At 44.0% G+C, this 26545-nt stretch overlaps 1 protein-coding gene across 1 annotated transcript in view; it reads left to right on the top strand.

Annotated features, from left to right (window-relative positions):
- The window catches only part of IGF2BP3 (insulin like growth factor 2 mRNA binding protein 3), a 311184-nt gene that overhangs the window by 156987 nt on the left and 127652 nt on the right, over nucleotides 1–26545 (top strand). The window contains exons 4-5 of the mRNA XM_030201828.1: nucleotides 4698–4749; nucleotides 4847–4910. Of these exons, the coding sequence (XP_030057688.1) occupies nucleotides 4698–4749; nucleotides 4847–4910 (116 nt within the window). The remainder of the gene's footprint in view (nucleotides 1–4697; nucleotides 4750–4846; nucleotides 4911–26545) is intronic.

The following is a 26545-nucleotide window of genomic DNA, read 5'->3' as shown; positions in this document are numbered from 1 at the left end:
TGGTTGCTGGACATGGGGTGAGAGCAGGGCAGAGAGGAGGGTTGCTGGGGGAGGGGGGAGGCCAAGGGAGAGAGGAGGGTTGCTGGATATGGAGGGTGGGAGGATCGGTGGACGGGGTGAGGCCAGGGGAGAGAGGAGGGCTGCAATACTCGCCCATTTTTACGGGCTTAACGACTAGTTCTTATATAAAGTAAACTTGCACTTATCTTTTTTTGATTTTGTGATGAGATTCTTCTGGCTCTATGGAGCTGTCTGTTTCACCTTCCAAGGTTTTGTCAGTAGCTGAACAGCTTCACAACTTTAAAAGCACTGTATCGCTGCTCTGCTGCTATTTGAAGCCCATGGGGTTGTCCTTTGTCTTTCTGCAGTGCCACAGATACTTGATCTATTTTTTGTTGCAGAGTGGTTTGGACTGGGGAATAGACGTTGTTTTCCTTTGTCAGGTGGCAATGCTGGCTTCTTTTGGATTACGCCTTGGGTGGTTCTCTGCGAGTCTTTCAGATGATGTGAGGTCCCTAAGCAGTCTTCCGAGTGGACCATTCTTTATTCCTTGAGATTTCAATCTTAGATTTTTTTGCTCTGCTTCATCCTCCTTTTCACCTTGTTCTCTCCCTTCTCTTTCTCTAGTAGACCTTCCTCTGTAGACAGTGTTTTTTTGTTTCAGGGCCATTCCCTTAAGTTGGGGGCCCTAGTTGGAGGTGCTTTCTCTCTCTCTTTCTCTCTTTCAGAGTTCTCTTCCTTGCTGTGTTGCAGGTGCATTCGGATTTAATGTGGACTGGTTCCTTTCTTTCATCAAAAGGTCTGGTCATCCTTTTGTATTTCCAGTCTGTGGTCCTTATTTCTCTAGGCTCTGCCTGGGGTTCCCAGGACCTCCATTCCTCGAGTAAGTTAGCCGTGTGGACAGTGTGGTGCTGTCTCTGCATGATAGGTGGAGAGTGACGAGGCCCAGAGATGTCTCAGGTGACCCTTGTTCGGTGACTTGAATGGTCCCTTGGTTCTGTCTCGTTTCTGATGTTTTTTTCTTTCTACTCATTTTGTGAGAGGGCAGACCTTCTCTTAGACGGAACATTCCCTGGTGTCTCTGGCGAGGGTTGTCACTACAGTACTCTGGTATTCCATACATTTTTGTTTGGAATTGTTGAATAGATGTCCAGGTACTCTGAGACTTGGTTTTTCGGTCTGGAGGATCTTGCAGTGGTTCTGTTTTAGTCTCTCCCTTGAATTACTGCTCTGGTACTTCATTCTGGACCAGTCCGGAGGGATGCTAAGGAAGGAGAAATTAGGTCCTACCTTCTAACTTGCTTTCTTTTAGTCCCTCCAGATTGGCCCAGATTCCTCCCTATATGGTGTCTGATTTGTTTTGGCTGCTATGCGGTTCTGTTTTATTTGGCGGTTTTGTGGTTGTTAGTTTTGTTCGCTCTTGTCTTAGTGCGAGCTATTTGATTTATATTTAATAAATAAAGACCCCAAATACGCAACCGGTACTACGCAGTTGCACATAAGTACCTTACTGGGTTACTGACTCAGTTTGGTGTAGTCAAACTATTCAGTTGCCAGCAGTGCCTCTTTGTATGTGGCTGTGTGAACTGACTGTCACACAGATATCTGGGTTCTGTCTTTTCTGTTGCTTTGATACACGAATACTGAGGCTTTCAGGAGACTGAGCAGGGCGCTTATTGGCTGGCTTAAAATCAGTCTTACATAAGTATTGCCATACTGGGAAAGACCAAAGGTCCATCAAGCCCAGCATCCTGTTTCCAACAGTGGCCAATCCAGATCACAAATACCTCGCAAGATCCCAAAAAAGAACAAAACATTTTATACTGCTTATCCCAGAAATAGTGGATTTTTCCCAAGTCCATTTAATAATGGTCTATGGACTTTTCCTGTAGGAAGCCGTCCAAACCTTTTTAAAACTCCTCTAAGCTAACCGCCTTTACCACATTCTCTGGTAACGAATTCCAGAGTTTAATTACACGTTGAGTGAAGAAACATTTCTCAGATTCGTTTTAAATTTATTACATTGTAGCTTCATCGCATGCCCCCTAGTCCTAGTATTTTTGGAAAGCGTAAACAGACGCTTCACATCTACCCGTTCAACTCCACTCATTATTTTATAGACCTCTATCATATCTCCCCTCAGCCGCCTTTTCTCCAAGTTGAAGAGTCCTAGCCGCTCCAGCCTTTCCTCATAGGGAAGTCGTCCCATCCCCTTTATCATTTTCGTTGCCCTTCTCTGCACCTTTTCTAATTCCACTATATCTTTTTTGAGATACGGCGACCAGAATTGAACCCATCAGTCATTCTGGGCTGGTCCGGAGGGACTAAAGGAAAGCAAATTAGCAAGTAGGACCTAATTTCTCCTTATAATTTTCTATCACGCATATGCAGTGGAGGACTAGCCTAAAGGGTAGTGTAGTGGGTTATGGACCAGGGGAACTGGGTTCGATTTCCCATTGCATTTCCTTGTGATCCTGGGCAAGTCACATAACATCTAAGGATGTTATGAGATTGTTAAAAAAAAAAAAAAGTTTGCATTTTCTCATTGTTCTTGCATATCTGTCCAGCTTATATCTTGAGATCACCAAGTCCGCTTTTTATGAGCTTCAATCAGGTAACTTTCCTACAACTAGAGAAGATGATATTCTCACCCCTATTTTTAAAAATCCAAAAGGTGTGATATTCGAGAATTAACCAGCTATAGACTGGTGGCATCGATTCCAATTAAAGTGATGGAAGGATGGGTAATGGAACAACTGGAATTTTATTTGGATAGGTTCCAGTTTTTGCATATGTTTCAGTCAGATTTTTGTAAAGGGTTTAATATGGAGACAATGATTAGCTCTCTGATCACCTCAGGTCAGAAGCTTCTGAATCAAGGCCAGAGCTCTCATCATAGTTCGACCTATCTAGCGCTTTTGACCTAGTGGATTATGAGATTTTGTTATACCTCTTGGATTCATTTGGTATCCATGGTATTGTTTTTTCATGGATACGTGGCTTTCTGAATAGATCTTATAGGGTTCAGATGCATTGAGGTTGTGGTGTGCCTCAGGGCTCCCCCTTTTCCCCTACAGTAACATTTTAGTGCAACAGTTGGTGTAATATTTAGAGCATTTCAAGGTACAGTCTTTTTTGTTTATGCAGACGATATCACTATTTTATTACCTTTTACTTTGGGCAGTGTGGATAAAGAATCTAATCTTTTTCAATGCTTAGTAATTGAATCATGGGTTCTTTCATATAGACTAAAACTGAATAAAGAGAAAATGAAATTTTTGTGGATGGGTTCGCCAACCTTTTTGAAGAATAGTCCTGTTAGAGGTTGACAGTTTTAAGTTGAAATTGGACTGTCTTTCTAGAACTTTGGGTGGTGTTGGATAGTCAGCTATCCTTTAGTGCTCAGGTTAATAAAATAGTTTCTTAAACAACAAATAATTTGTAAGGGTTATTCTTAAGTTTGGTTTTTTTTTGATTTTGCAGTATTTAGATTATTGGTACAATCGTTACTACTTTCAGAACTTGATTACCATAATTCAATATATATTGGATATTCTAACACTAAACTGCAGAGAGTGCAGAGTGCTGCAGTAAGGGTAATTTTTTGCAGCTAATTATGAAGCTGTCACGCCTTTTTTTTGTTTTAACTGCACTTAGGTTGGTTGCCTTTAGATGCAAGACTACAGTAAAGTATCTGTAAGGCTTTTCATGGGGAGATTCCCGCTTATTTGATGGATCATTTTTCTTTTTTGAATGAATGCCTTCTTAGATCTACTAGAAATGATCATTTGTTAGGGTCCCCTTCAGTTCAGAATATTAAAGCTTTACGACTGCTCAAGGCCTCTTTACCATGTCATGCAGCATCAAGTTGGAACCTCCTGCCTCTTTCCCTTAGACCAGATGTTTTCAACCTAGTCCGCGAGGCACACCCAGCCTGTCAGGGTTTTCAGGATATCCCTATTGAAGTCAATGGGGATATCCTGAAAACCTCGACTGGCTGGGTGTGCTCTGAGGACTGGTTGAAAAGTCTAAAGGGGCCCTTTTACTAAAGGATTGGTACATGGCAATCTGGAACTACGGCGGGCTACCGCAGGAGCCCGGTGGCAGTTACCACCCCCAGTGAGCGCCAGTTTCAGTGCTACAAAAATATTTTTTATTTTTGTACCGCCAGGTTAGCACTGGTGCTCTTATTGCCACCTCAGTGGGTGGTGGTAAGTGGTTCACTTACTGCATGACCATTTCTTAAAAAAAAAGCCTTTTACCCACTGATGCAAGCGCAGGTCCTCTTTACCTCAGCTTAGTAAAAGGACCCCTTACAGAATTATCATCAGCAACTGAAGGTGTTCTTTTTAGAAAGTATTTTTAGGAGTTTAAATTAATGGTTAGTTTTGTTTGATTTGGGGTTTTCTGATGTATTGTAAATTTCTGGAGAATGCTTCATATTCTTTGTTGTTACCTACATTGAACTTGGTGGTTATTGCTAGATATAAGAATGTAATATAATGAATGTCCATGACATCTTTCCATTAAATACTTTACTGCAGTCAGACTATTATGAAAGTTCATTTGTGTTTTGTGGTTTGTTTTTTTTAAGTTATATTCTGGAGTATATTTTATAAAATGAATAAACTTGCTTCACATACAGAATGGAGAATCTAATAACTTTTTTTTTTCTCCCCATCTTTTCTTTCCAACAGGTATTGGATAGCTTGTTAGCGCAATACGGAACAGTAGAAAACTGCGAGCAAGGTATTGGCTTTATAGAAATGTTAAATTTATTTATTGATTTGTTTTATTTGACATGCAAGAGAGAAAATAACTACTTCCCCTTTCTCCTCTTTCCCAGTAAATACAGAGACAGAGACTGCAGTAGTAAATGTAACATATGCCAGCAAGGATCATGCCAGACAGTGAGTACTCATTTGTCCTAGCTTGAGATCTGATTTTGGGAAGGCTTGCAGCTTGGGAAAGTTATTAGTTTAGGGATTTCTGCTGTCTATTTTCACCATCTACTAGCATGGTCTTGTATTTAACATTGTGTATGGGTGGCAGGTATTTTTGGTAAAATTGTTTTCTGCATGATAAATGAGAACGTAAATACAAAGATGTGACGTGATAGTAGTTGCATGCATTATGAAGACATCGAATTGCCGTATTGTATTAGTTGAAATAGTTGTAGAAATGATTGGCGAATCCTGTTAAGTAATGAGTTATAGTAGGCATGGTGACTGATAGCCAATGCATATTAAAAAAAAAGTGTGTGTGGCATCTGTAGAGGTAATCACGTATGGTACAAATAAGCACTCTGTAAATCTGTTAAGATAAAAAGTAAAAAACAGAAAGAAGTGCTTATGGCATACTTCCTGTTTTTCAGAAATGTCCGAAGCATTTTGCAACACTATAAAAAGTCTTAATTTTATGCATAAAAACCCAGCACATAAGCCATCCCTCAATTAACTGTAGAGTAGTGAAAATATAAACCAGCAACATATATTTTATTTAGTTTAAAATATTTATGTACCACTAATCTAAAATTCTCAGTGGTTCACAACTCAGAGGAAATATTCTAAGCAAGAAAACAATCACTTGTAAACATATGAAACACATAATAAAGCTTATGAAGCCAAGCAGTGAAAGAAAATAAAACATAATTAAATTAAGAAATAAAAAAAAAAACAGTGGAAACCAAAACAAACAAAAAAACAGTTGAAACCACCTTCAAATGAGTAAATTCCCTAAAATATTAAAGAAGGAAAACTTGAAAAAACAAGTAGGTCTTCAATATAATGTCAGCAATTCAGTTTTCAGGTCAAAGGATACTGGCAGTGAATTCCAAAGTGAAGGGTGTGTTACAGTAAATGCACACCAGTTATTTGCGCCTTGAAGAATCTGGCTCTAATCTTCACATGAGACAATATATCATCAGAGCTTAGGATCTCTTTTCACACCCCCTTTTTATTTCCAAAGTTTGTTTAGGAAAGCACCAGGTTTTTAATCTACTCAAGATTTTCCAAACCTGTTCTGGGGTTTCTACAGCCAGTCAGATTTTCAAGATATCTACTATGAATATGCTTTCAAAATTTTCTTATGCATACTCAGTGTGGATATCCTGAGGACCTGACTGACTGACAGGGGGTTCTCAAGGCAGATTTGAGAAATTGTGCTCTAACCTTAACCCACCCAGAAGTTGATCCCACAACTTGGGACTGACCACCAAAAAGGTTCAAATGTCTCCAGCCTCATCTCCTTAACCACAGGGATCACCAAACATACTAAGAAGTTAATTCTCTACCGGACATATACGACTCTAGCATAGTATGTACATATGCTGGTTCATTCACCCTTACCATGCTAAAGGCCAAGGATGGCATCTTAAATTGGATCCTTATAATTAAGGGCAAATCTCTGATTTACATTGACTAGCTTTATTTTCTGTGCTTAATATTTGCAAGTAAAATTGATCCATTTTATGGATGAGGATTGGTATCTGGCAGCTTGCACGGTACCTGGGCAAGAGGAAAGTGAGTAAGAGACAATTCCACAGGGTGTAGGCGAAGTAATGGTAAGAGTGATGGTAGGGAGAGGACAGTTGGTTAGAGGAGAGGTGAGCATGGGAAAAGGGGAGGAGATGTTGAAGACTTAATGATAAGATTTGAAAGAGTCTAGTGGCTCAATTTCTAACTACAGACCAGTCGCATCAATACCTTTTTTCATTAAGTTAATGGAGGGTTTAGTTTTGTAATCAGCTTTATTCATACTTGATGCAACACAATATTCTCCACTTTACCCAATCAGACTTTCGAACATGGCATAATACAGAAACAGTTACTGTGTCCATTTATGACACTGTTCAGCACATACTATGTCAAAATGGTATAATTCTTCAGTTTGATCTGTCAAGTTTTGTTCTAGTGGGTTATGATATTTTTCTTTCTGAACTTCATCATATAGGTATTGATGGTAATGTATTGAAGTGGTTTAGAGGATTTTTTTGGTTTCTAGGTCATATAAAGTAAAACATAATGGAAAGTTATATAGCTGGAGAAATCCTTGTGGATCTCCTTTGTCACTTACACTGTTTAATATCTTCTTACATTCCTTGGGTGTGGAACTTACTAGAGAGGGTTACGTCACTTACACTTATGCCGATGATATTACAGTGTTAATTCCAATTTACTCATCTATAAATTCAGTATCATCAGTTGTTCAAAGATGTTTAACACTGATTAGGTCCTGGATGTTATGCTATTGATCAAGTTAAAACCCGGATAAGACCAAATTTTTACTTTTTGACAACAATCCTGACCCTTTGGTGGACCATATAATGGTGGATCAAACTAGGTATTCACTTTCTTCTGTGATAAAGATACTTGAGGTTTATGCTGACTGGAATTTATCCCTTGACTGTCAACTCAATGCTCTGACTAAGCTCGCTCTTTCTTTTGAGGAATTTAAAACACTTAAAGTATTTGAATTTGAGCAGTTGAGATAATTATTGGTGCAGGCGTTGCTTTTGTTCAAGTTGAACTATTGTAATCTTATCTTTCCTTGTCATCAAGCAGATGAAGCCATTATGTATGGGTTGTGTCCATCAACCAGCAGGGGGAGATAGAGAGCACTCAACTTTTCACAGTGCCTCATGGCCAGCTAGCTCCACTGCCTCTTCAGTATTCTCTATCTCCCCAAGCAGGGTGGCTGCAGCTTCTTCGAGCTCCATCAAAAATCTGCCTGGGGGTGGCTCCTGGTTTGCCAGTTGTTAGCCGGGGTGTTAGAGGCTATAGCAGCTTCACTTTGAAGGCACATAGGTTAGCCCTTTCCCTGCCTTACCCATGCCCCCGTGGATGTGGACATATTAGCTTGCTTTTCCCTGTCCTTTCCCACTCAGTGGATGCAGGCACATTGGTTCACCTTTCCCTGCCTTTCCCACTTATCTGAGCCTTCGGAGTGTTTTTATTTGCCTCTTTTTGCCTCTGCTTTCCTCACAGCGTAAAAAAAAAAAAAAAATTAGTCGCTTCGCGCTTTAGCACAGCGATCTTGGAAAAGAGGTTTTTTTCATGAGATTTTTCTGCAGGACCGGAGCTGTGATACTCGGTCTAGTGAGGGGTGTGCCCGCGATTGGGACGTTTTTGGCGCAAACTGCCATTTTTGAATTTTACCGTCGTTTTTGGCGATGGCTGCAGAGACTGTAAAGCGCTGTTCTAAATGTGGCAAGTGCAAATCAGCAGTGGGGCTCTGTAATTCATGCTGTACAGACGGTAGAGCCGGCCCGAGCATGGCGAGCGGCGATCTTTTGCGCCCTGAGCTGCAACGGAGAGCCCTGAATCCGGGCGGGGTCCTCTGAGTGAGGCTAATAATAGAGCTGATAGCCCTGGGCAGGATCCGGGTGGTCAGGGAGCGGTTTTCTCCCCTGATTTTGTTTTAATGCTGCATAGGGCATACATGCTTAAAAGAGCTCTTCCGCAGGGATCTTTGGAACTTCTGCCTGCCCCCCCTGGTGGATCCTTGCCTTTTGGAGTTGGCTTTGCCTGTTTCTTATCCTCCTGATAAACGCAGAAGGGCTAATTCCCCTTCTGAGTGTGGCGCACCCCCTTCCCCCCCCCTCCCCCCGTGGTCAGGCTATGAGGATTCTGAGGGGTCTGGCAGAACTTCTTGGGCTGAGGAGCCAGAGTCGGGTGCAGAATTGCCACAGGAGCTTGATGATCCATCTGCGGTGAGGATTTTCCACCGCGAGGAGCTGCCAGCGCTTATTTCAGATGCCTTACAAGTCCTCTCGATTGAAGATCCTGGGAATGGCACAGCCTCCTCTGTTAATCCAAGGATGGCTAGTACCAGAAAGCCTGCTCGAGCCTTTCCTTTGCATGACTCCATCCAAGAGCTTATTTCGGCTCAATGGGCTGACCCCGAGGGACCTTTGAAGGTTGCCAGGGCTATGGGGCAATTATACCCTCTGAGTGAGGAACATTTGGCTCGCTTTGCAATGCCTAAAGTGGATGCCCTGGTCACGGCTGTGACAAAGAGAACTACCCTCCCTGTTGAAGGAGGTGTTGCCCTGAAGGATATTTAAGACCGCAGACTCAGCTCTGAAGTGGTCCTTTGATTTGGCAGGTCTCACTGTTGGGGCATCTGCATGCAGTTGTTATGCTGCTAGAGCCTGCCTGCCTTGGTTACAGCAGGCAGTGGAACAGCCTGGTGATGGAGCGGAGACCTTATCTGTAGTGGCTCCGCGGATGGAGTCGGCCTTGTCCTTTTTGGCTGACGCCCTTTATGATATGGTCAGAGCTTCGGCTAAACAAATGGCTGTAGCAGTGGCAGTTCGCCGCACTCTTTGGCTACGACATTGGGCGGCGGATATGGCCTCTAAGCAAAGGTTGGTGAAGTTGCCCTTTCAAGGCCTTCTCCTGTTTGGTGAGGAGCTGGAAAACATTGTTAAAGGCCTGGGGGATTCCAAACCTCAGCGCTTGCCCGAAGATAGGCCGAAGCCTTCCTCTAAGGGTCAGGCGACCGCTCCTCTTACAGACCTCGCTTCCGTGAAGCTAGAAGATACCGCCCGGGGCATGCTGCTGGGTTCACTTCATGTGCTCGCTTTCAGCAGAGAAACTCCTTTCGCTCGGACAAAGGTTCCGCAGCTGCCGGTTCAAGGCCTGGAGTTCAGGGGCGACCCTCTCAATGATGGTGCGCCGGCCCCCTCCTCGTTTCCTGTCATCGGAGGAAGACTTTCCCTCTTTTTCGAGGAGTGGGCCAAAATCTCCGCAGATCAGTGGGTCTTGGACCTGATCTTAGATGGATACTGAATAGAATTCGATGCCCCGGTGAGAGACGTGTTTCTGGAGTCCTGATGCGGTTCTGCCGCCAAACAGGCGGCGGTAGAGGAGACTTTGCACAGTCTGTGCCAGATAGGGTTTAGGCCGCTACTCCATTTACTTTGTGGTGCCACGAAAAGGCGGGTCTTTTCGCCCGATCCTGGACTTAAAAGAGCTAAACAAGTCCTTAAGAGTGCGGCATTTTCACATGGAAACCCTGCGCTCCGTCATTGCGGCGGTACAGCCAGGAGAATTTCTCACGTCTCTGGACCTGAAAGAAGCTTACTTGCACATACCAATTTGGCCCCCGCACCAGAAGTTTCTGCGGTTTGCGGTGTTGGGAAAACATTTCCAGTTTCGGGCCTTGCCTTTTGGCCTCGCCACAGCTCCCCGAACCTTCTCCAAAGTAATGGTAGTAGTAGCTGCCTTTCTCAGGCGAGAGGGTATCCGGGTTCACCCGTACCTAGACGACTGGCTCATCAGAGCAGACTCAGAAAAAGAGAGTCATCTAGCTACAGCCAGAGTGGTTTCAGCCCTTCAATCTCTGGGCTGGGTCGTCAATATGGCCAAATGTTACCTGACCCCCTCGCAATCTCTAGAATATTTGGCGGCCAGATTCAACACAGCCTCGGGCTATGTGTTTCTTCTCGAGCAAAGGCGGTGCAAGCTTCAGAATCAGGTCCGTCTGCTCCTGAGGATGCCCCACCCGCGAGTTTGGGACATTGTCCAGCTGTTGGGATCGATGACGGCCACCTTGGAAGTGGAGCCATGGGCGAGAGCGCACCTGAGACCTCTACAGTATTCTCTAATTCAACGATGGTCTCCAGTATCTCAGGATTATCAGTGGAGAATTTTTTGGCTCCCTGTGGCCCGCCTCAGTATGGAGTGGTGGCTCTCGGACAGCATGTTGCGGCGGGGAATGTCGCTGGCGCTCCCCGATTGGTGTCTAGTGGTGACAGATGCCAGCCTTAAGGGCTGGGGCGCACATTGCCACGGGAAGCATGCCCAGGCTCTGTGGACACCCGACGAGTCGGAGTGGTCTATCAACCGTCTGGAGTTGAAAGCGGTGTTTCTGGCTCTTCTGGCCTTTCAAGTGACCCTGGAAGGATTGGCTGTCCGAGTGATGTCGGACAACACGACAGCAGTGGCCTACATAAATCGACAAGGCAGCACTAGGTGCAGAGCTTTCGCCATGCAGGCCGAACTAATTTGCCACTGGGCCGAGCTGCATCTACAGTCCCTGTCAGCAGCTCACATTGCAGGTCAGAGCAACGTGCAAGCCGACTATCTAAGCAGGCATCAGATCGATCCAGCGGAGTAGGAACTAGCAGACGATGTATTCCTGCAGATATGTGCCAAATGGGGCAAGCCAGTGATGGATCTTATGGCGACCAGTTCCAATGCCAAAGTCCCGTGCTTCTTCAGCAGATGGAGGGATCCTTGCTCTGCCGGTTTGAATGCCTTGGCTCAACCCTGGCCCCTGGGCTTGCTGTATGTCTTCCCTCCGTGGCCCTTGATAGGGCGAGTGCTCCTGCGGATTCGGCTGCATCCAGGAGAAGTGGTGCTCAACGCCCCGGATTGGCCCAGGAGGCATTGGTATGTGGACCTCCAACAGATGCTGTTGGAGGCTCCCTTTCCGTTACCTCTGGTTCCGCACCTGTTGTCACAGGGTCCAGTGGCCATGGAAGACGCCTGCCATTTTGGTCTTATGGCATGGCGATTGAGAGGGCGCAATTGAGAACTAAAGGCTACTCAAATAAGGTAATTTCCACTCTCCTGCAGGCCCGTAAGCGCTCCACTTCCGTGGCTTATGCCAGGATTTGGCGCCAGTTTGAAGTCTGGTGTATTTCAAGAGCGCTTTCTCCGTTGCCGGCTCCTGTCTCGCTGATTCTGGATTTTTTGCAGGATGGTGTACACAAAGGCTTGGCCTATAATTCCCTGCGGGTGCAAGTGGCAGCATTGGTCTCCCTGCGTGGCAAGGTTGAAGGCGTGTCTTTAGCTGCTCATCCGGATGTGGCACGGTTTCTTAGAGGGGTGCTTCGGCTCCGTCCTCCCGTGCGGGCACCTTGTCCAGCTTGGAACCTGGAGCTAGTGCTGAAGGCCCTTCAGGGTGCTCCCTTTGAACCGCTTCGGCGTGCTTCAGAGAAAGATTTGACACTGAAGGCCGTCTTGTTAGTGACCATTACTTCGGCGAGACAGGTGTCAGAGCTCCAGGTGCTGTCCTGTAGAGACCCTTTTCTGCAATTCTCAGAATCCGGGGTCACGGTTTGGACCGTGCCTTCCTTCATGCCTAAGGTGGTTTCAGCGTTTCACCTAAACCAGCCTGTTTTTCTTCCCTCCTTTGTTGAGGAGGAGTTTCCAGATTCATTTGGGCAGTTGCACCTTTTGGATGTGCGCAGGACTCTGTTGCAGTATCTGCGAATTACAAATTCTTTTAGGACCTCTGATCATCTTTTTGTGCTGTTTGCAGGTCCTCGCAGAGGGTCTTCAGTGTCTAAAGCCACTGTTGCCCGTTGGCTCAAAGAAGCTATCTTTTCAGCATGTCTGCTGTCTGGCCGGGCTCCGCCTGAAGCCTTTAAGGCACATTCCACAAGAGCGATTTCCTCTTCCTGGGTGGAAACTGGAGCACTATCTCTTCATGAGATTTGCAGTGCTGCAACATGGGCTTCTAAGCTCTCTTTCGCCTGACATTACAGGCTGGATGTGGCTGCCAGGAGGGATGCGCGTTTGGGAGCACAGGTGCTAGCGTGTGGTGTGGCTTGTTCCCACCCTATTTAGGGATTGCTTTGTTACATCCCATTTGTAATGGCTTCATCTGCTTGATGACAAGGAAGGGAAAATTAGGTTCTTACCATGATAATTTTCTTTCCTTTAGTCATAGCAGATGAAGCCATGAGCCCTCCCTGTATGATTGTCTGTATTGCAGGGATTCTGATTTTAGGTGGTGGTCTTGTTTCCTGAAGTTATATTCCTTCCTTGGGGAGTCGGAAAACAGTCTTCAGGATTCTTGTTACAGTTATAGGAGGATGAGTTTATTCCCTCCAGGAGGATGCAAGTATTCTCTCCGTTTATACAAAGTGGAGGATGAGTTTATTCCCTCCAGGAGGATGAGTTCATTCCCTCCTTTTTTGAGTTCATGCCCTTGTTAAGGGGCCATCATTCGCTGTGATGGAAGTTCATGTTGTTCCCATTGCGGTTTGCCATACTGCTTTGGAAGCTTCAAATACTGAAAAGGCAGTGGAGCTAGCTGGCCATGAGGCACTGTGAAAAGTTGAGTGCTCTCTATCTCCCCCTGCTGGTTGATGGACACAACCCATACGTAATGGCTTCATCTGCTATGACTAAAGGAAAGAAAATTATCATGGTAAGAACCTAATTTTCCCATTTCCTGGAAATTATGTTCCCAGTATTCTTTTTTGTATTCTGCAATGAACTGTCAAGTGTTTGCAGACTAGAAGCATTGCATTGTATTTTCAAAAGTATTTCCATGTAATTTCATTGTGTGTCTCCCGGTCTTTGTACTTTTTGAAAGAGTGAAAAATTGATTCACTTCTACCCATTCTACACCACTCAGGATTTTATAGACCTCAATCATATCCACCCTCAGCTGTTTCTTTTCCAAGCTGAAGAGCTTTAACCTCTTTATCCTTTCCTCATATAGGAGGAGATCCATTTCCTTTATCATTTTGGTCGCTTTTCTTTGAACCTTTTCTAATTCCGCTATATATTTTTAAAGATACAATGACCAGAATTGAATGCAATACTCAAGGTGAGGTCGTACCATGGAGTGATACAGAGGCATTATAATAGTCTTGGTCTTTCTTTGCATCTCTTTCCCAATAGTAATAATTATCAACCGAGTAAAAGTAGCAAAAATTGGTGAAATTATTACTTTGGTGAAAACAAGTGTTTCCTGTACTTTTTTATGATTAAAAGTGACAAACCTTTTACTTGAGTACAGGAACTAGTTACATTTATTTAGTTACTATACAACACTGCTGATCCTCAGTATGTTTTATCCTGTAGCTCCTCAGTCAGTGGTAGGTCATAGTGCGTACATATGTCCTCTCCCCTCCAACATGCACCATCGTTTTCAGTCTCTTTCTAAGACGGTCACCTGCTTACCACCTTTCAGCATTCATCTCCCCTTTGCCTTCCCCCAAATCATTCTTGCCTGACTGCTGTTCCAAGTGACTCCTTCCCCTCTGCTCTTATCCGAGTTCCTAGTCCCTGCAGCCTTGAGCACAGAGAAGAGCCATGCACTCCAGGCATCCGGGTTAGGTGGTCATTAGAGGGTAGATGGGGGGCAGAGGTTCTTCTCTGCTATTCATTGTAACTATATTGACTCTTTGCTCCTGTCCTAACCCCCTTTCTATTTTTTGTAGTGTAAGTTGCCTAGAATGTTAGTGCGGCCTACAAGTTTTAAAATAAATAAGGAGTCAACATAGAAATACTGAGGGCTAACTTTGTCATAATGATGCTGTGGCAAGATAGTCAAGCAGCTGCGTTTTGGCTAGACTGTAGTGGAGAAAGACAGTTCAGTGGCAGATATGTGAGGGGAGGAGGTCACATCAGTCTAATGGGGGTTGACAATGAATGAGGTTTTGTGATGGGGTGTTTGGAAGGTCTACTCTAAGATGCAACTAAATTTTGAAAGTACTCTTACTTTCTGCTCTTACAACTTCCTCACACAACTTAGAAGAATTTCCAGGGTGCTGAACATATAATAGAAAAACCAGCTGACAAGGGAGAAGTGGTTATCATTCAGGATAGGAATGTCTTCATAAATAAAGTCATGAAACAAATCCGAGACCCAGTGTACATGCGTGGAGTACAACAACGTTCAGCATTACGAAGCTGAAAATATGATCATATAAACTGTAACTTAACAGATATCCTATTCAGGAATTGATAAAACAAGCCTTCTGATGAAATACATAAGTTCTGTGCTCAAAGGTCATGCAATATGTTACATTGCTGTGCCGTAGATTGTACTCTGTTAGCTTGTAATTGTTTTATGTAATACCTTCCTACTCTAAAGGGTAGTAAATAACAACCAAAAAAACGGAAAATAAGCTGGTACGTTTTATTAGACCAGCTTAACACATTTTTGTCTAGCTTTCAGAAGCCAAAACCTCCTTCCTAATACAGCTACCACACTACTTTACTTTTTTAAAGGTTAGAGAAGAAAGCACAATATGTGTTCACTGCCTCACTTTGGGGTCCTGTAGTTAGACTATAAAAATCCATTTCTGTTCAGGATGTCTATCCCAGGTCTTTCTGAACCAGTCTATTGGTAAGCAGACCTTTTACAACATGTTAGGAAAAATAGACAGTGACTTCTGTCTGTAAAATTTCAAGTGGACTTTGCAAAGTGCATCTACCTTTCGTGCTAAATTTAAGGAACAAAGTGTTAAAGAATATCCATCTCTAAGACGCCTGAAGCAGGCTGTTGTGGCTGAAACACGGTTCTTTTTGGGTCTTTGGATGTTAAAATAAAATCTCTTTTATTTTGTACCTCATGTAGCCTTACTGTTTTTGATGTCACCTTTGCTGTGTTTGCTATATCGTTTTCTGAGGGACTTTGTTCTTCTGTTTGTTTAGAGCAGGGATGTAGATTCATTTCATGGTTTAAGTTGAGAAACATTTCTACACAAAAATTGGCACCGCCAAGTTAATACCTGAAGTGTTTTACGTACATTAATTTTTATGTAGGTTAGTTAAATTTTACATATTGATTTCTGAAGCAAACTGAGGTGTCCAAAAAATCAGCCAAAAAAAAAAAAATGTGAAAACCAGAAATTAAAAATATTTTCATGCACCTAGCTATGTCGTGCCTATTGCCTGGCGGGTGACCAGTGTGTCAATATGGCCTCTTAGTGGTTGTTCCTAGTAAAACAGACTGAAGATTGGGTAGAAATTCTAAGACAAATTATTTTCAATGCAAAATAATTAAAACAAAACAAATGTTTCTCTGCTGTTTTCAAACAGTACATCCTTAAATGGCCTTTTGAATTTTTCAGTGTCATGCTGTCACTGTATTTTATAATACCAGATTTCAAAATGCACACAGAGGAATTCCTTGCTCTATAGCAGTGGACCAGCCAGTCAGGGTTTTGGGATATCCACAGTGAATATTCATGAGATTTCCCGAAAACCTGACTGGCTGGTCCACTGCTATAGAGCAAGGCATTCCTCTCTGTGTGCATTCTGAAACCTGGTGTGCCAAACGCCTTTGGCTGAAATCCTGTGCCCATGCTGACTTCATACATTTCAAATTCTTGCTGACCTCCTTCCAGTCTGCTCTTTTACTTGCCAAACAGGACTATTACATCCAGTTGACAAATTCTCTTGGCTCAAACCCTCAACGTCTCTTTGCCACACTGAACTCTCTCTTCAAAGGGCCTTCACCTCCAACCCCCCCCCCCCCCCCCCCCCACCCTTCACTTCCCCCCAGACTCTGGCTGAGTTCTTTCATGATAAGATTCACAAGATTAAACTTGAATTCTCATCCAGGTCACCTCCACCTCTCCTTCCCTTAGTCTAGGGGTAGGCAACTCCGGTCCTCGAGAGCCGCAGGCAGGTCACATTTTCATATCATCCATAATGAATATGCAGGAGAGAGATTTGCAAGCACTGCCTCCATGGTATGCAAATCTATCTCCTGCATATTCATTGTGAATATCCTGAAAACCTGACCTGCCTGCGGCTCTCGAGAACCGGAGTTGTCTACCCCTGCCTTAGTCCATTCTCTCAACCCTCCAACCCCTGCCTCCTTTTCTGAAATCACTGAAGAGGAAACTACACATCTTATTTCCTCCTCGAAACTAACTACCTGTTCCTCTGATCCTATTCCCACCCATCTACTTAACACTATCTCTCCTACTGTCATCCCTTTTATGTATCATATTCTCAATCTTTCACTGTCCACCAACTGTTCCTGATGCCTTCAAACATGCCGTAGTCACACCACTCCTTAAAAAACCTTCATTGGACCCTACCTATCCTTCCAACTATCGCCCCCATCTCCCTCCTCCCTTTCCTATCCAAGATACTTGAACGTTCTGTTCACCGCTGTTGCCTTGACTTTTTCATCTCAAGCTATTCTTGATCCACTTCAATCTGGCTTTCACCCCCTTCATTCAACTGAAACAGTGCTTACTGAAGTCTCCAATGATCTGTTCCTGGCCAGATCCAAAGGTCTCTATTCTATCCTCATCCTTCTCGATCTATCTGCTGCTTTTGACACTGTTGATCACAGCCTACTCCTTGATACGCTGTCCTCACTTGGATTTCAGGGCTCTGTTCTTTCCTGGTTTTCTTCTTATCTCTCCCAGCGTACCTTTAGTGTATACTCTAGTGGATCCTCCTCTACTTCTATCCCACTGTCAGTTGGTGTACCTTCGGGATCTGTCCTGGGACCTCTTCTTTTCTCCATCTATACTTCTTCCCTTGGTACTCTGATCTCATCCCATGGTTTTCAGTATCATCTTTACGTTGATGACTCCCAGATCTACCTCTCCACACCAGAAACCTCAGCCGATATCCAAGCCAAAGTATCAGCCTGCCTGTCTGACATTGCTGCCTGGATGTCTCAGTGCCATCTGAAACTAAACATGACCAAGACTGAGCTTCTCATCTTTTCCCCTAAAGAAACCTCTCCTCCTCCCCCATTCTCTATTTCTGTGGATAACTCTCATCCTTCCTGTCTCATCAGCTCGTAACCTTGGGTTGACTCCTCCTCCTCTGCACATATTCAAGGCTGCTAAAACCTGTCATTTCTTTCTCTGTAATATCAGCAAAATTCGCCCTTCCTTTCTGAGCACACTACCAGAACCCTCATCCACACTCATCACCTCTCGCTTAGACTATTGCAACTTGCTTCTCACAGGTCTCCCACTTAGCCATCTCTCTCCTCTTCAATCTGTTCAAAATTCTGCTGCAAGACTAATATTCCACCAGTGTTGTTATGCTCATATTAGCCCTCTCCTCAAGTCACTTCACTGGCTTCCTATCCGTTTCCGCATACAGTTCAAACTCCTCTTATTGACTTATAAGTGCATTCACTCTGCATCTCCTCAGTACCTCTCCACTCTCATCTCTCGCTACATTCCTCCCAGGGAACTCCATTCACTGGGTAAATCTCTCTAATCTGCACCCTTCTCCTCCACCGCTAACTCCAGACTCTGTTCCTTTTATCTTGCTGCACCATATGCCTGGAATAGACTTCCTGAGCCGGTACGTCAAGCTCCATCTCTGGCCGTCTTCAAATCTAAGCTAAAAGCCCACCATTTTGATGCTGCTTTTAACTCCTAACCCTTATTCACTTGTTCAGAACCCTTGTTTTATCATCCTCACTTTAATATTCCCTTATCTCTTGTTTGTCCTGTTTGTCCTAATTAGATTGTAAGCTCTGTCGAGCAGGGACTGTCTCTTCATGTTCAAGTGTACAGCGCTGCGTACGTCTAGTAGCGCTTTAGAAATAAGTAGTAGTAGTAGAGAGGTTTCAGTGCAGTGGAAGAAGTAAGTGTATACAGATCCCTGTAATGAATATTCATTGTGGATATGTGGAAATCTTGACTGGCTGGGGATTCCCCCAGGGCAGGTTGCTTGAGCAACGGTTTCAGTATTGAAGTCTTCTTTGAGCATGACAGTGCTTAGCTAGCTCTTTCTCTGGTGAAATAACACTTTATATATCTTGGAGGTTAGGCCTCTTGTGCCAAAAGTATGTCTTCCCAAGTGCATCAAATTAAAGTATGCTTTCCAGGAACTGGTTCCATTAGTTAAAAAAAAAAAAAAAAAAAAAAAAAAGTTCAGAGAAGCAGTCAAGCAAGCAGTCTGCAAGGTGCCAAGGATATTAGGTCCCCTAGGCAAATCTTCAGCCTTGCCCACACCCCTGCCCCCTCCCGTCCACTAGTCCCATTCCCTTTCAGGTCCTATTCCCATTATATTGTAATTACTTTTTTTTTTTTTTAATCATCACTTCGGCAACCCCCTCCCCCCGAGAGAAACTCTATAAACACATAATTTGAAATCCTGATATTTGGTGTTAAAATTTGTTAAATGTATCTGTGTATGCACCAAAGAAACAGAACTAGCTGAACTCAGTCATGCTCAAGTGAGACATCAACATACGGTAGAAATCTCTAAGCAACTTTGGACCTCTTATAGGATTGCTCTGGGAACCCCAGTTGGCAGAAGCTGGAATAGGAAATCTTGACCAAAATGATCTTGCCCATTGAGTATTTAGACCAGGATATTCTGTCTTTGTGACTGGACTAAATCTGGATAAATAGGATATAGCTTTTCAGTTCACTAGCTAACGTGAATTATCATATATCTAATAGCCCTTGGGAACTAATTAAAGATAAAGTGGTCTTTAATATCCTGTCTAGTGCACTAAAACAAGGCAATATTGAAGAGTTGTAATTTATTGTAATTGAGTTTCAGGGATGTGTATTCATTAGTGTGCCTTAATGTAAGCGCTGCGTACGTCTAGTAGCGCTATAGAAATGATAAGTAGTAGTAGTATAGAGCGTGCTAACTTAATTTAATGTTATATTACCTAGGACTTAATGCATGCTAAGTGAATTGGGGGGAATTCTATAAATAGGAGCGGGAAAAGTTCAGCACTAAGCACTTTTCTATAAAGGGCAATCATCCTTTCAAGAAGAGCGCTTAGCTATAAATTCATCCTCTGATTACATGTTTCGCCTCACAGGGCCTTTAGAGCATCCCTGAGAGAGACAGATGATTGTCCTAAGTGTGCCGGTGGGGGGGCCTCCCTGGGCCACATGTTTTGGCATTGTCAAGGAGTGTCGGCATTTTGGTTGGCACTGGGCCGGCAAGTATCGGTTATGTGGAAGGTGTGTTGGAAACCAACCCCTGGGCAATTATTTGATGTTTTCTTGGTACAGGGGCACAAATGGCCAACAAACCTTTTTGAAGAGAGCAGTGCTAATGGGGAAAAGAACCATCCTGCAGAGATGGCTCAATCGGGAGGCCCCCTGCACCCTACACTGGCGTTGGGCGATGATGCTACTACTACTACTATTTAGCATTTCTATAGCGCTACAAGGCATACGCAGCGCTGCACAAACATAGAAGAAAGACAGTCCCTGCTCAAAGAGCTTACAATCTAATAGACAAAAAATAAATAAAGTAAGCAAATCAAATCAATTAATGTGAACGGGAAGGAAGAGAGGAGGGTAGGTGGAGGCGAGTGGTTACAAGTGGTTACGAGTCAAAAGCAATGTTAAAGAGGTGGGCTTTCAGTCTAGATTTAAAGGTGGCCAAGGATGGGGCAAGACGTAGGGGCTCAGGAAGTTTATTCCAGGCGTAGGGTGCAGTGAGACAGAAGGCGCGAAGTCTGGAGTTGGCAGTAGTGGAGAAGGGAACAGATAAGAAGGATTTATCCATGGAGCGGAGTGCACGGGAAGGGGTGTAGGGAAGGACGAGTGTGGAGAGATACTGGGGAGCAGCAGAGTGAGTACATTTATAGGTTAGTAGAAGAAGTTTGAACAGGATGCGAAAACGGATAGGGAGCCAGTGAAGGGTCTTGAGGAGAGGGGTAGTATGAGTAAAGCGACCCTGGCGGAAGATGAGACGGGCAGCAGAGTTTTGAACCGACTGGAGAGGGGAGAGGTGACTAAGTGGGAGGCCAGCAAGAAGCAGATTGCAGTAGTCTAGACGAGAGGTGACAAGGGTGTGGATGAGGGTTTTGGTAGAGTGCTCGGAAAGAAAGGGGCGGATTTTACGGATGTTGTAAAGAAAGAAACGACAGGTCTTGGCGGTTTGCTGGATATGAGCAGAGAAGGAGAGAGAAGAGTCAAAGATGACCCCAAGGTTTCGAGCTGAGGAGACAGGGAGAATGAGAGAGCCATCAACAGAAATAGAAAACGGGGGGAGCGGGGAGGTGGGTTTGGGGGGGAAAATGAGAAGCTCGGTTTTGGTCATATTTAATTTCAGGTGGCGTTGAGACATCCAGGCAGCAATGTCAGACAAGCACGCTGAAACTTTGGTTTGGATGCAAGGTGAGATATCAGGGGTAGAAAGGTAGATTTGGGAATCATCAGCATAGAGATGGTAGGAAAAGCCAGGGGCACAAATGGCCAACAAACCTTTTTGAAGAGAGCAGTGCTAATGGGGAAAAGAACCATCCTGCAGAGATGGCTCAATCGGGAGGCATGTTTTGGCATTGTCAAGGAGTGTCGGCATTTTGGTTGGCACTGGGCCGGCAAGTATCGGTTATGTGGAAGGTGTGTTGGAAACCAACCCGTGGGCAATTATTTGATGTTTTCTTGGTACAGGGGCACAAATGGCCAACAAACCTTTTTGAAGAGAGCAGTGCTAATGGGGAAAAGAACCATCCTGCAGAGATGGCTCAATCGGGAGGCCCCCTGCACCCTACACTGGCGTTGGGCGATGATGCAATGTTGTTTGTTAGAAAAGCGGGGGATCGATGACTTGGCTTCCTTCAGGGGAGACCAGTTTTGTAAAATTTGGTCACCATTCTGGGATACACTCACTCCTTCTGCAAAAGCAGAATCTTGAATTGTTGAGGGAGGGGCGGTTTGGGAGCAAAGGGGGGGAGAGTAAAAGTTTAAATATGTAAGTTTGGCAGTTCTTCCATAACAGAAATGTGTCTGCTCAAGTTCTGTAATAAGTTTGTGGTTTTTGTACTCTTGCATGTCTAACGCCATGCCAATAAACAGATTATAAAAAAAAGAAGAAGAAGAGCGCTTAGCACCAGTTTCTGTGCCCAACTCTGGGTGCCAGACTTGCGCCTGCTGAAACCTGGCCCAAGTTATGTGCAGAGACCCATTATTCTATGACTGCATACAGATTTTTGGAATGCTTATGCCCATTTCCGTGCCCCCTTTTGGGTTACACGCTATAGGATTAGGGGCCCAGCATTATAGAATAGAGCGCAGCCAGATGCGCATGCAAATCCTAATTGGAGCCAATTAATGTCAATAATGTTAGCATCCAATTTGGGCACCATGTATTTGAATTATCTTTATTGAAACAGAAACATTCCAAAGCGATGCCAAGGATTTCTGAACAAAGTCAAGCTGTCAAAAAAGCTAAAGTATACACACAAAGAGAAAAACCACCCCCCATTTTAACCTCACCCACCTTGCACTGCAGTGTACCGAGAAGACTGACCAGTGGCATGCATTAATTAATTAAGAAATCTGTTACGAGCTGCTGGTTAGAGAGTGTCCCAGAAGCGCCCCCATACTCGCTGGAAACGCTCTCCCTGAGGTGTAGACAGATCAGACATCACAGCATTCCATCAAGAGTAAGGAAATCATCTGGACTCACAAGGACAAAAAAGCATTAGCGGAAGCATCCCTCCACAATAACAGGATCGTTCTTTCTCATCAACAGTGCTCAGCAAAGGAAACCACAAAGTCCCAGATTGAAGATTGACAGACAAAGATAATCCATTACAATCAAACTGTTAGTGAAGAAATGACAATGCGCCGAGAACATTGAGCAGGTACACTGTGAAGCACCTGATTATGCGTCGATAGTCCCAAAACTTATGACTCGGGGAAGCTGAAGGATGGTGACACTTTGGACAGGCCACCAAAGAACTATTCGAAGCCTTGCACACACGGGAAGGAGAGATGTAAAGATGCAGCACAAACTTATATTGGAGTTTCCAGAGCACCACATTGTAAAAATGCTGCTGCGTAGCCAAGACACAGTCCCTCACCAGGTCTGCAGAGATATCCAGACCCAACTTCATGGACCACACAGGCATAACGAGCATAGTCCGAGTCCTCTGTGGTATCTTGCAGAAAATGCTGATAAGCTAAAGGGGCCAGATTTTGAGATCCCAGTGTTAAGGCATAGTTGAGTGTATCCTGAATGTTTTTTTGGACACCATATATAGAATATCAGGGTTAGTGTGTGTTAAAAAAAGTTCTAACATGCATTAAAAATGTTTTATTAAAATGAATGTGTGAAATGAACTGAAATAGTTTGAAAATTGGGGGTGGGGAATCAAAACGAACCAAAACTGTTTTCTATGTACATATATTCCGATTCTCTTTAAATCCTGAGACTGCACCATAATTCTATGTTTGTGCAGCGCTGCGTATGCCTTGTAGCGCTATAGAAATGCTAAATAGTAGTAAATAGTAGTAGTAGTTAGGTGAGCACACAGCTGGGTTAGAGATGAACTGTATTACACCATCTGCAAACAATAGTAATTTTATTTTTTTACTTTGTCAGATTGGAGATCTGTAGTATCTGGGGTATTGCACATCCTTGTATCCAGAGGTTTTACCACCAAGGCAAACTGGTGAAAATGGGTAGCCCTATGTAGTGCCTCTTATGTTAAAGGCCTGAGTAGATACCATTGATTGCCCTCAGCAGGACCCAGGACACCGCCTTCCCTGGGTCCTGTGGAGAGCGATTGACCAACCTGTATTGGGAACATTTTTTCACATCACTCAAGACTCCTGAGGCAGGCCTGTGGCCGAAACACAGTACTGTGTCGAGTCTACATTAAAGTTTGCCCCTTTATATACCACCACAGTCTCAGCATCCTGGAGTCAATAGTCCATTTCCCACTTTTTTATCTGTATCTTTACCTTGTGGGATTTTGTGTTCATCCACTTAGGTGGATAGCCTACCCTGATGTATAGTAGCTAAGTAAATGTAACTACATAAGTATTGCCATACTGGTTCAGACAGAAGTTACTGTACTTAAGTTTTGTACAGGATGATATTTGTTTTACTGAAGTAATTTTGCTAATTTTTACTTTTGTTACTCAGTTACATTTGATGCTTACAGTTAAAAATAAAAAAATAAAGTGAAAGGGAGATATAAAATGATGTTCTCAGTAAAGCAAGTGAAACAGCAAAAATGGGAAGAGACTTTTGTTATTGCAAACCTCATCACACAAACAGTGGATCATCTCATCTTAAATTTCGCTGTTCAGTGACTATAGCCTATAAGAACAGTGAAGTTGCCTATGTGCGTTGAATTGGTCACTGGGCTCCAGCCAAACAGAACAGTGATGAGTTGGTTCCCTTTAAACCAGAGATGAAGCTGAAGTTGGTAGCAGTTCTTTGTGAACAGACATATGTCTCTACAAGAGACTGCATGTCATCCCATGGAAAATTTTTACATTGGGGTAACTGTCCTCTGGATTGATAGGAGTCTTTAGGGAGGAAGTTTGCTTGTCTGACCTTAAGACTAAAGGGTACCTGCACATTTGATGATCTTGCATCAGTTTTCAAAGATATTCAAATAGGGTTTGCCATCAGATGAAAAATTATTAGAGCAACAGATAATGATTCCAACTTTGTTAAAGCCTTCTTTGTAAATGGACAGCATGGTGAGGAGAAGATGAAGATGCAAGTGATGAATGAGTGGAGGAGTGGCCTAGTGGTTAGGGTTGTGGACTTTGGTCCTGAGGAACTGAGTTCGATTCCCACTTCAGGCACAGGCAGCTCCTTGTGACTCTGGGCAAGTCACTTAACCCTCCATTGCCCCAGGTACAAATAAGTACCTGTATACAATATGTAAGCCGCATTGAGCCTGCCATGAGTGGGAAAGCGCAGGGTGCAAATGTAACAACAAAAAAAAAATTAGACAGCACTACTTCTAGTGCAGATGATAATGACAATAATGATGTTACAGTACTCTTTGCTATATGGAAGCCAAGTGTTTCAGAGGTTCCCTTGATCATAATCTGCAGACCCAGTCAGAAGACATCGGTGCTATTGCAACCTGGCCTGATTTGAAGGAACTTTTTTGTCTCTCCCCTGCCTGCCCCTCCCTTCCATCTCATCCCCTCCCAATCCCATCCATGTCCAGCGATTCTTCTCTTCCCTGCCCTCCCATCCGTGTCCCGCGATTCTCTTCTCTCCTGTCCTCTTCTCCCATCCCATCCATGTCCATCGATTCTGCTCTGCCCGCCCCTCGATGTGCTGCAATTCTCTCTTCCTTTGTACTTCATCGTTTTCTGGCTGGCTTCCCTTCCGTTGGTAACATCCTGATGTCAGCTCGCCTCCAGCATTCCCTTCCCCCTCACTGTTCCGCCCTCTGATGTCATATGAGGGCGTGGCAGTGAGGGGGAATGGAACGCTGGAGGATGGCTGACGTCATGAGATGTTATGAACCCAGGCATCCAGACAGCGATGGAACGTTGAAGGTGCAAAATATTATATAGGATGATGCAATGCAGAATTGAATATAGTACAATTTTTATATCATGCTCACATAGTTACAAGAGACACTCAGCCTGAAATTTCTGTGACTGAGGGCCAGATGCACTAAACTAAACAAGCCTTTAACGACCCTTTAACGAACAAGTTTTAAACTGTGACATGCAGTAGAGGCCATTTTCCAACGGCGGTAGCAGCTAACGAAAACGGAATGCAGATGAGCAAATTGTGCAGAAACCCTATTGTAATGAGATGCACTAACCTTTTCCGATTACCTTAATGGTGGAAATCGCCAGAAAATTTAACGAGAAGTTGTACCTCTTGTTGGGGCTGCGCTAGGTCGAAAAATTGTCAAAAACGTATGTCATATACGCCGCCCGAAGACGCCGTGCCGCTCACATCCCCGTTTTTCAATCAGCTGATATCGGAGAGTGCAGTTGAAAGCATCCATCAGAAAAATAGCCTTCCATTTTGGGTTTTCAATCAGCTGATATTGGAGAGTGCAGTTGAAATCGTCCATCAGAAAAATAGCCTTCCATTTTGGCCGGGTTTTCAATCAGCTGATATCGGAGAGTGCAGTTGAAAGCATGCATCACAAAAATAGCCTTCCATTTTGGCCAAAAATAGCCTTCTATTTTGGCCAAATAATAAAAACTTCCTTTTTGGCCGTGCTTCACTCAGCTGAGAGACCTGGAAGTCTCTGAGCCAATCACAGCACGTTTAGCTGAGCTAAACGTGCTGTGATTGGCTCAGAGACTTCCAGATCTCTTAGCTGATTGTGAAGCACAAAAGATGTTTTTATTATTTGGGTGTGAATAATGGCCAAAATGGAAGGCTATTTTTGTGATGCACGCTTTCAACTGCACTCTCTGATATCAGCTGATTGATGAGAAATGGGGGTGAGTGGTGCAGCGTCTTCGGGCAAGTCATAGGTTTGGCGATTGTGCGCATGCGTTTCCTATACCGCTGGCGGAGATGAATCCAGAACGATACTTTAATGCATCCGACGTTTGAATACCGCGCCGAACATGTGCGTCTTTTTTTTTTTTTTTTTAATGCATCATTCGTTTTTTCTAAAACTATAATGACTTTTACGTTTTCGGTTGTTTTACGTTTTGTTGATGCATCTAGTCCTGAGTTTTCAGGCAGAGTCCCAGGAGCCAGTGTAAATAACGTACTGGTCTCATGCCTGTAGGAAAGGTGTTGGGGGAGAGGGGGAAGGGGAGACTGTGAGGGGGTTGAGAGATTGTTCAGTGTAACTGCAGAATGTGCAGGTATGAGTGAAGGAGGTAGTGAGCAATATTAAGAGGGAAAGGAGGGAGGGCAGGAACAGGCTTAGTACAGAGGCAAGTTGGGAACCAGCTCAGTCACTGTTGGGCTGGCAAGCTGCTAGTGGTGCTGTTTCTTCTGTACCTGTCCACCCTCTCCTGCATCATCTGCTTGGTTTCAGTTTTGGAGCAGGCAGTGACTGCCACTAGAGTTTGGGGACCAGGGTTTATTTGAGCTGGCATTGGGTACCCAAGCCAAAGCTGCTGTGAAGTAATTAATGTTCACTG

The sequence above is a fragment of the Microcaecilia unicolor genome, chromosome 1 (assembly GCF_901765095.1).
Source record: "Microcaecilia unicolor chromosome 1, aMicUni1.1, whole genome shotgun sequence".
Taxonomy (NCBI): Eukaryota; Metazoa; Chordata; class Amphibia; order Gymnophiona; family Siphonopidae; genus Microcaecilia; species Microcaecilia unicolor.
Note: the sequence above shows the minus strand (reverse complement) of the source record. Positions and strands in the feature narration are given on the sequence as shown.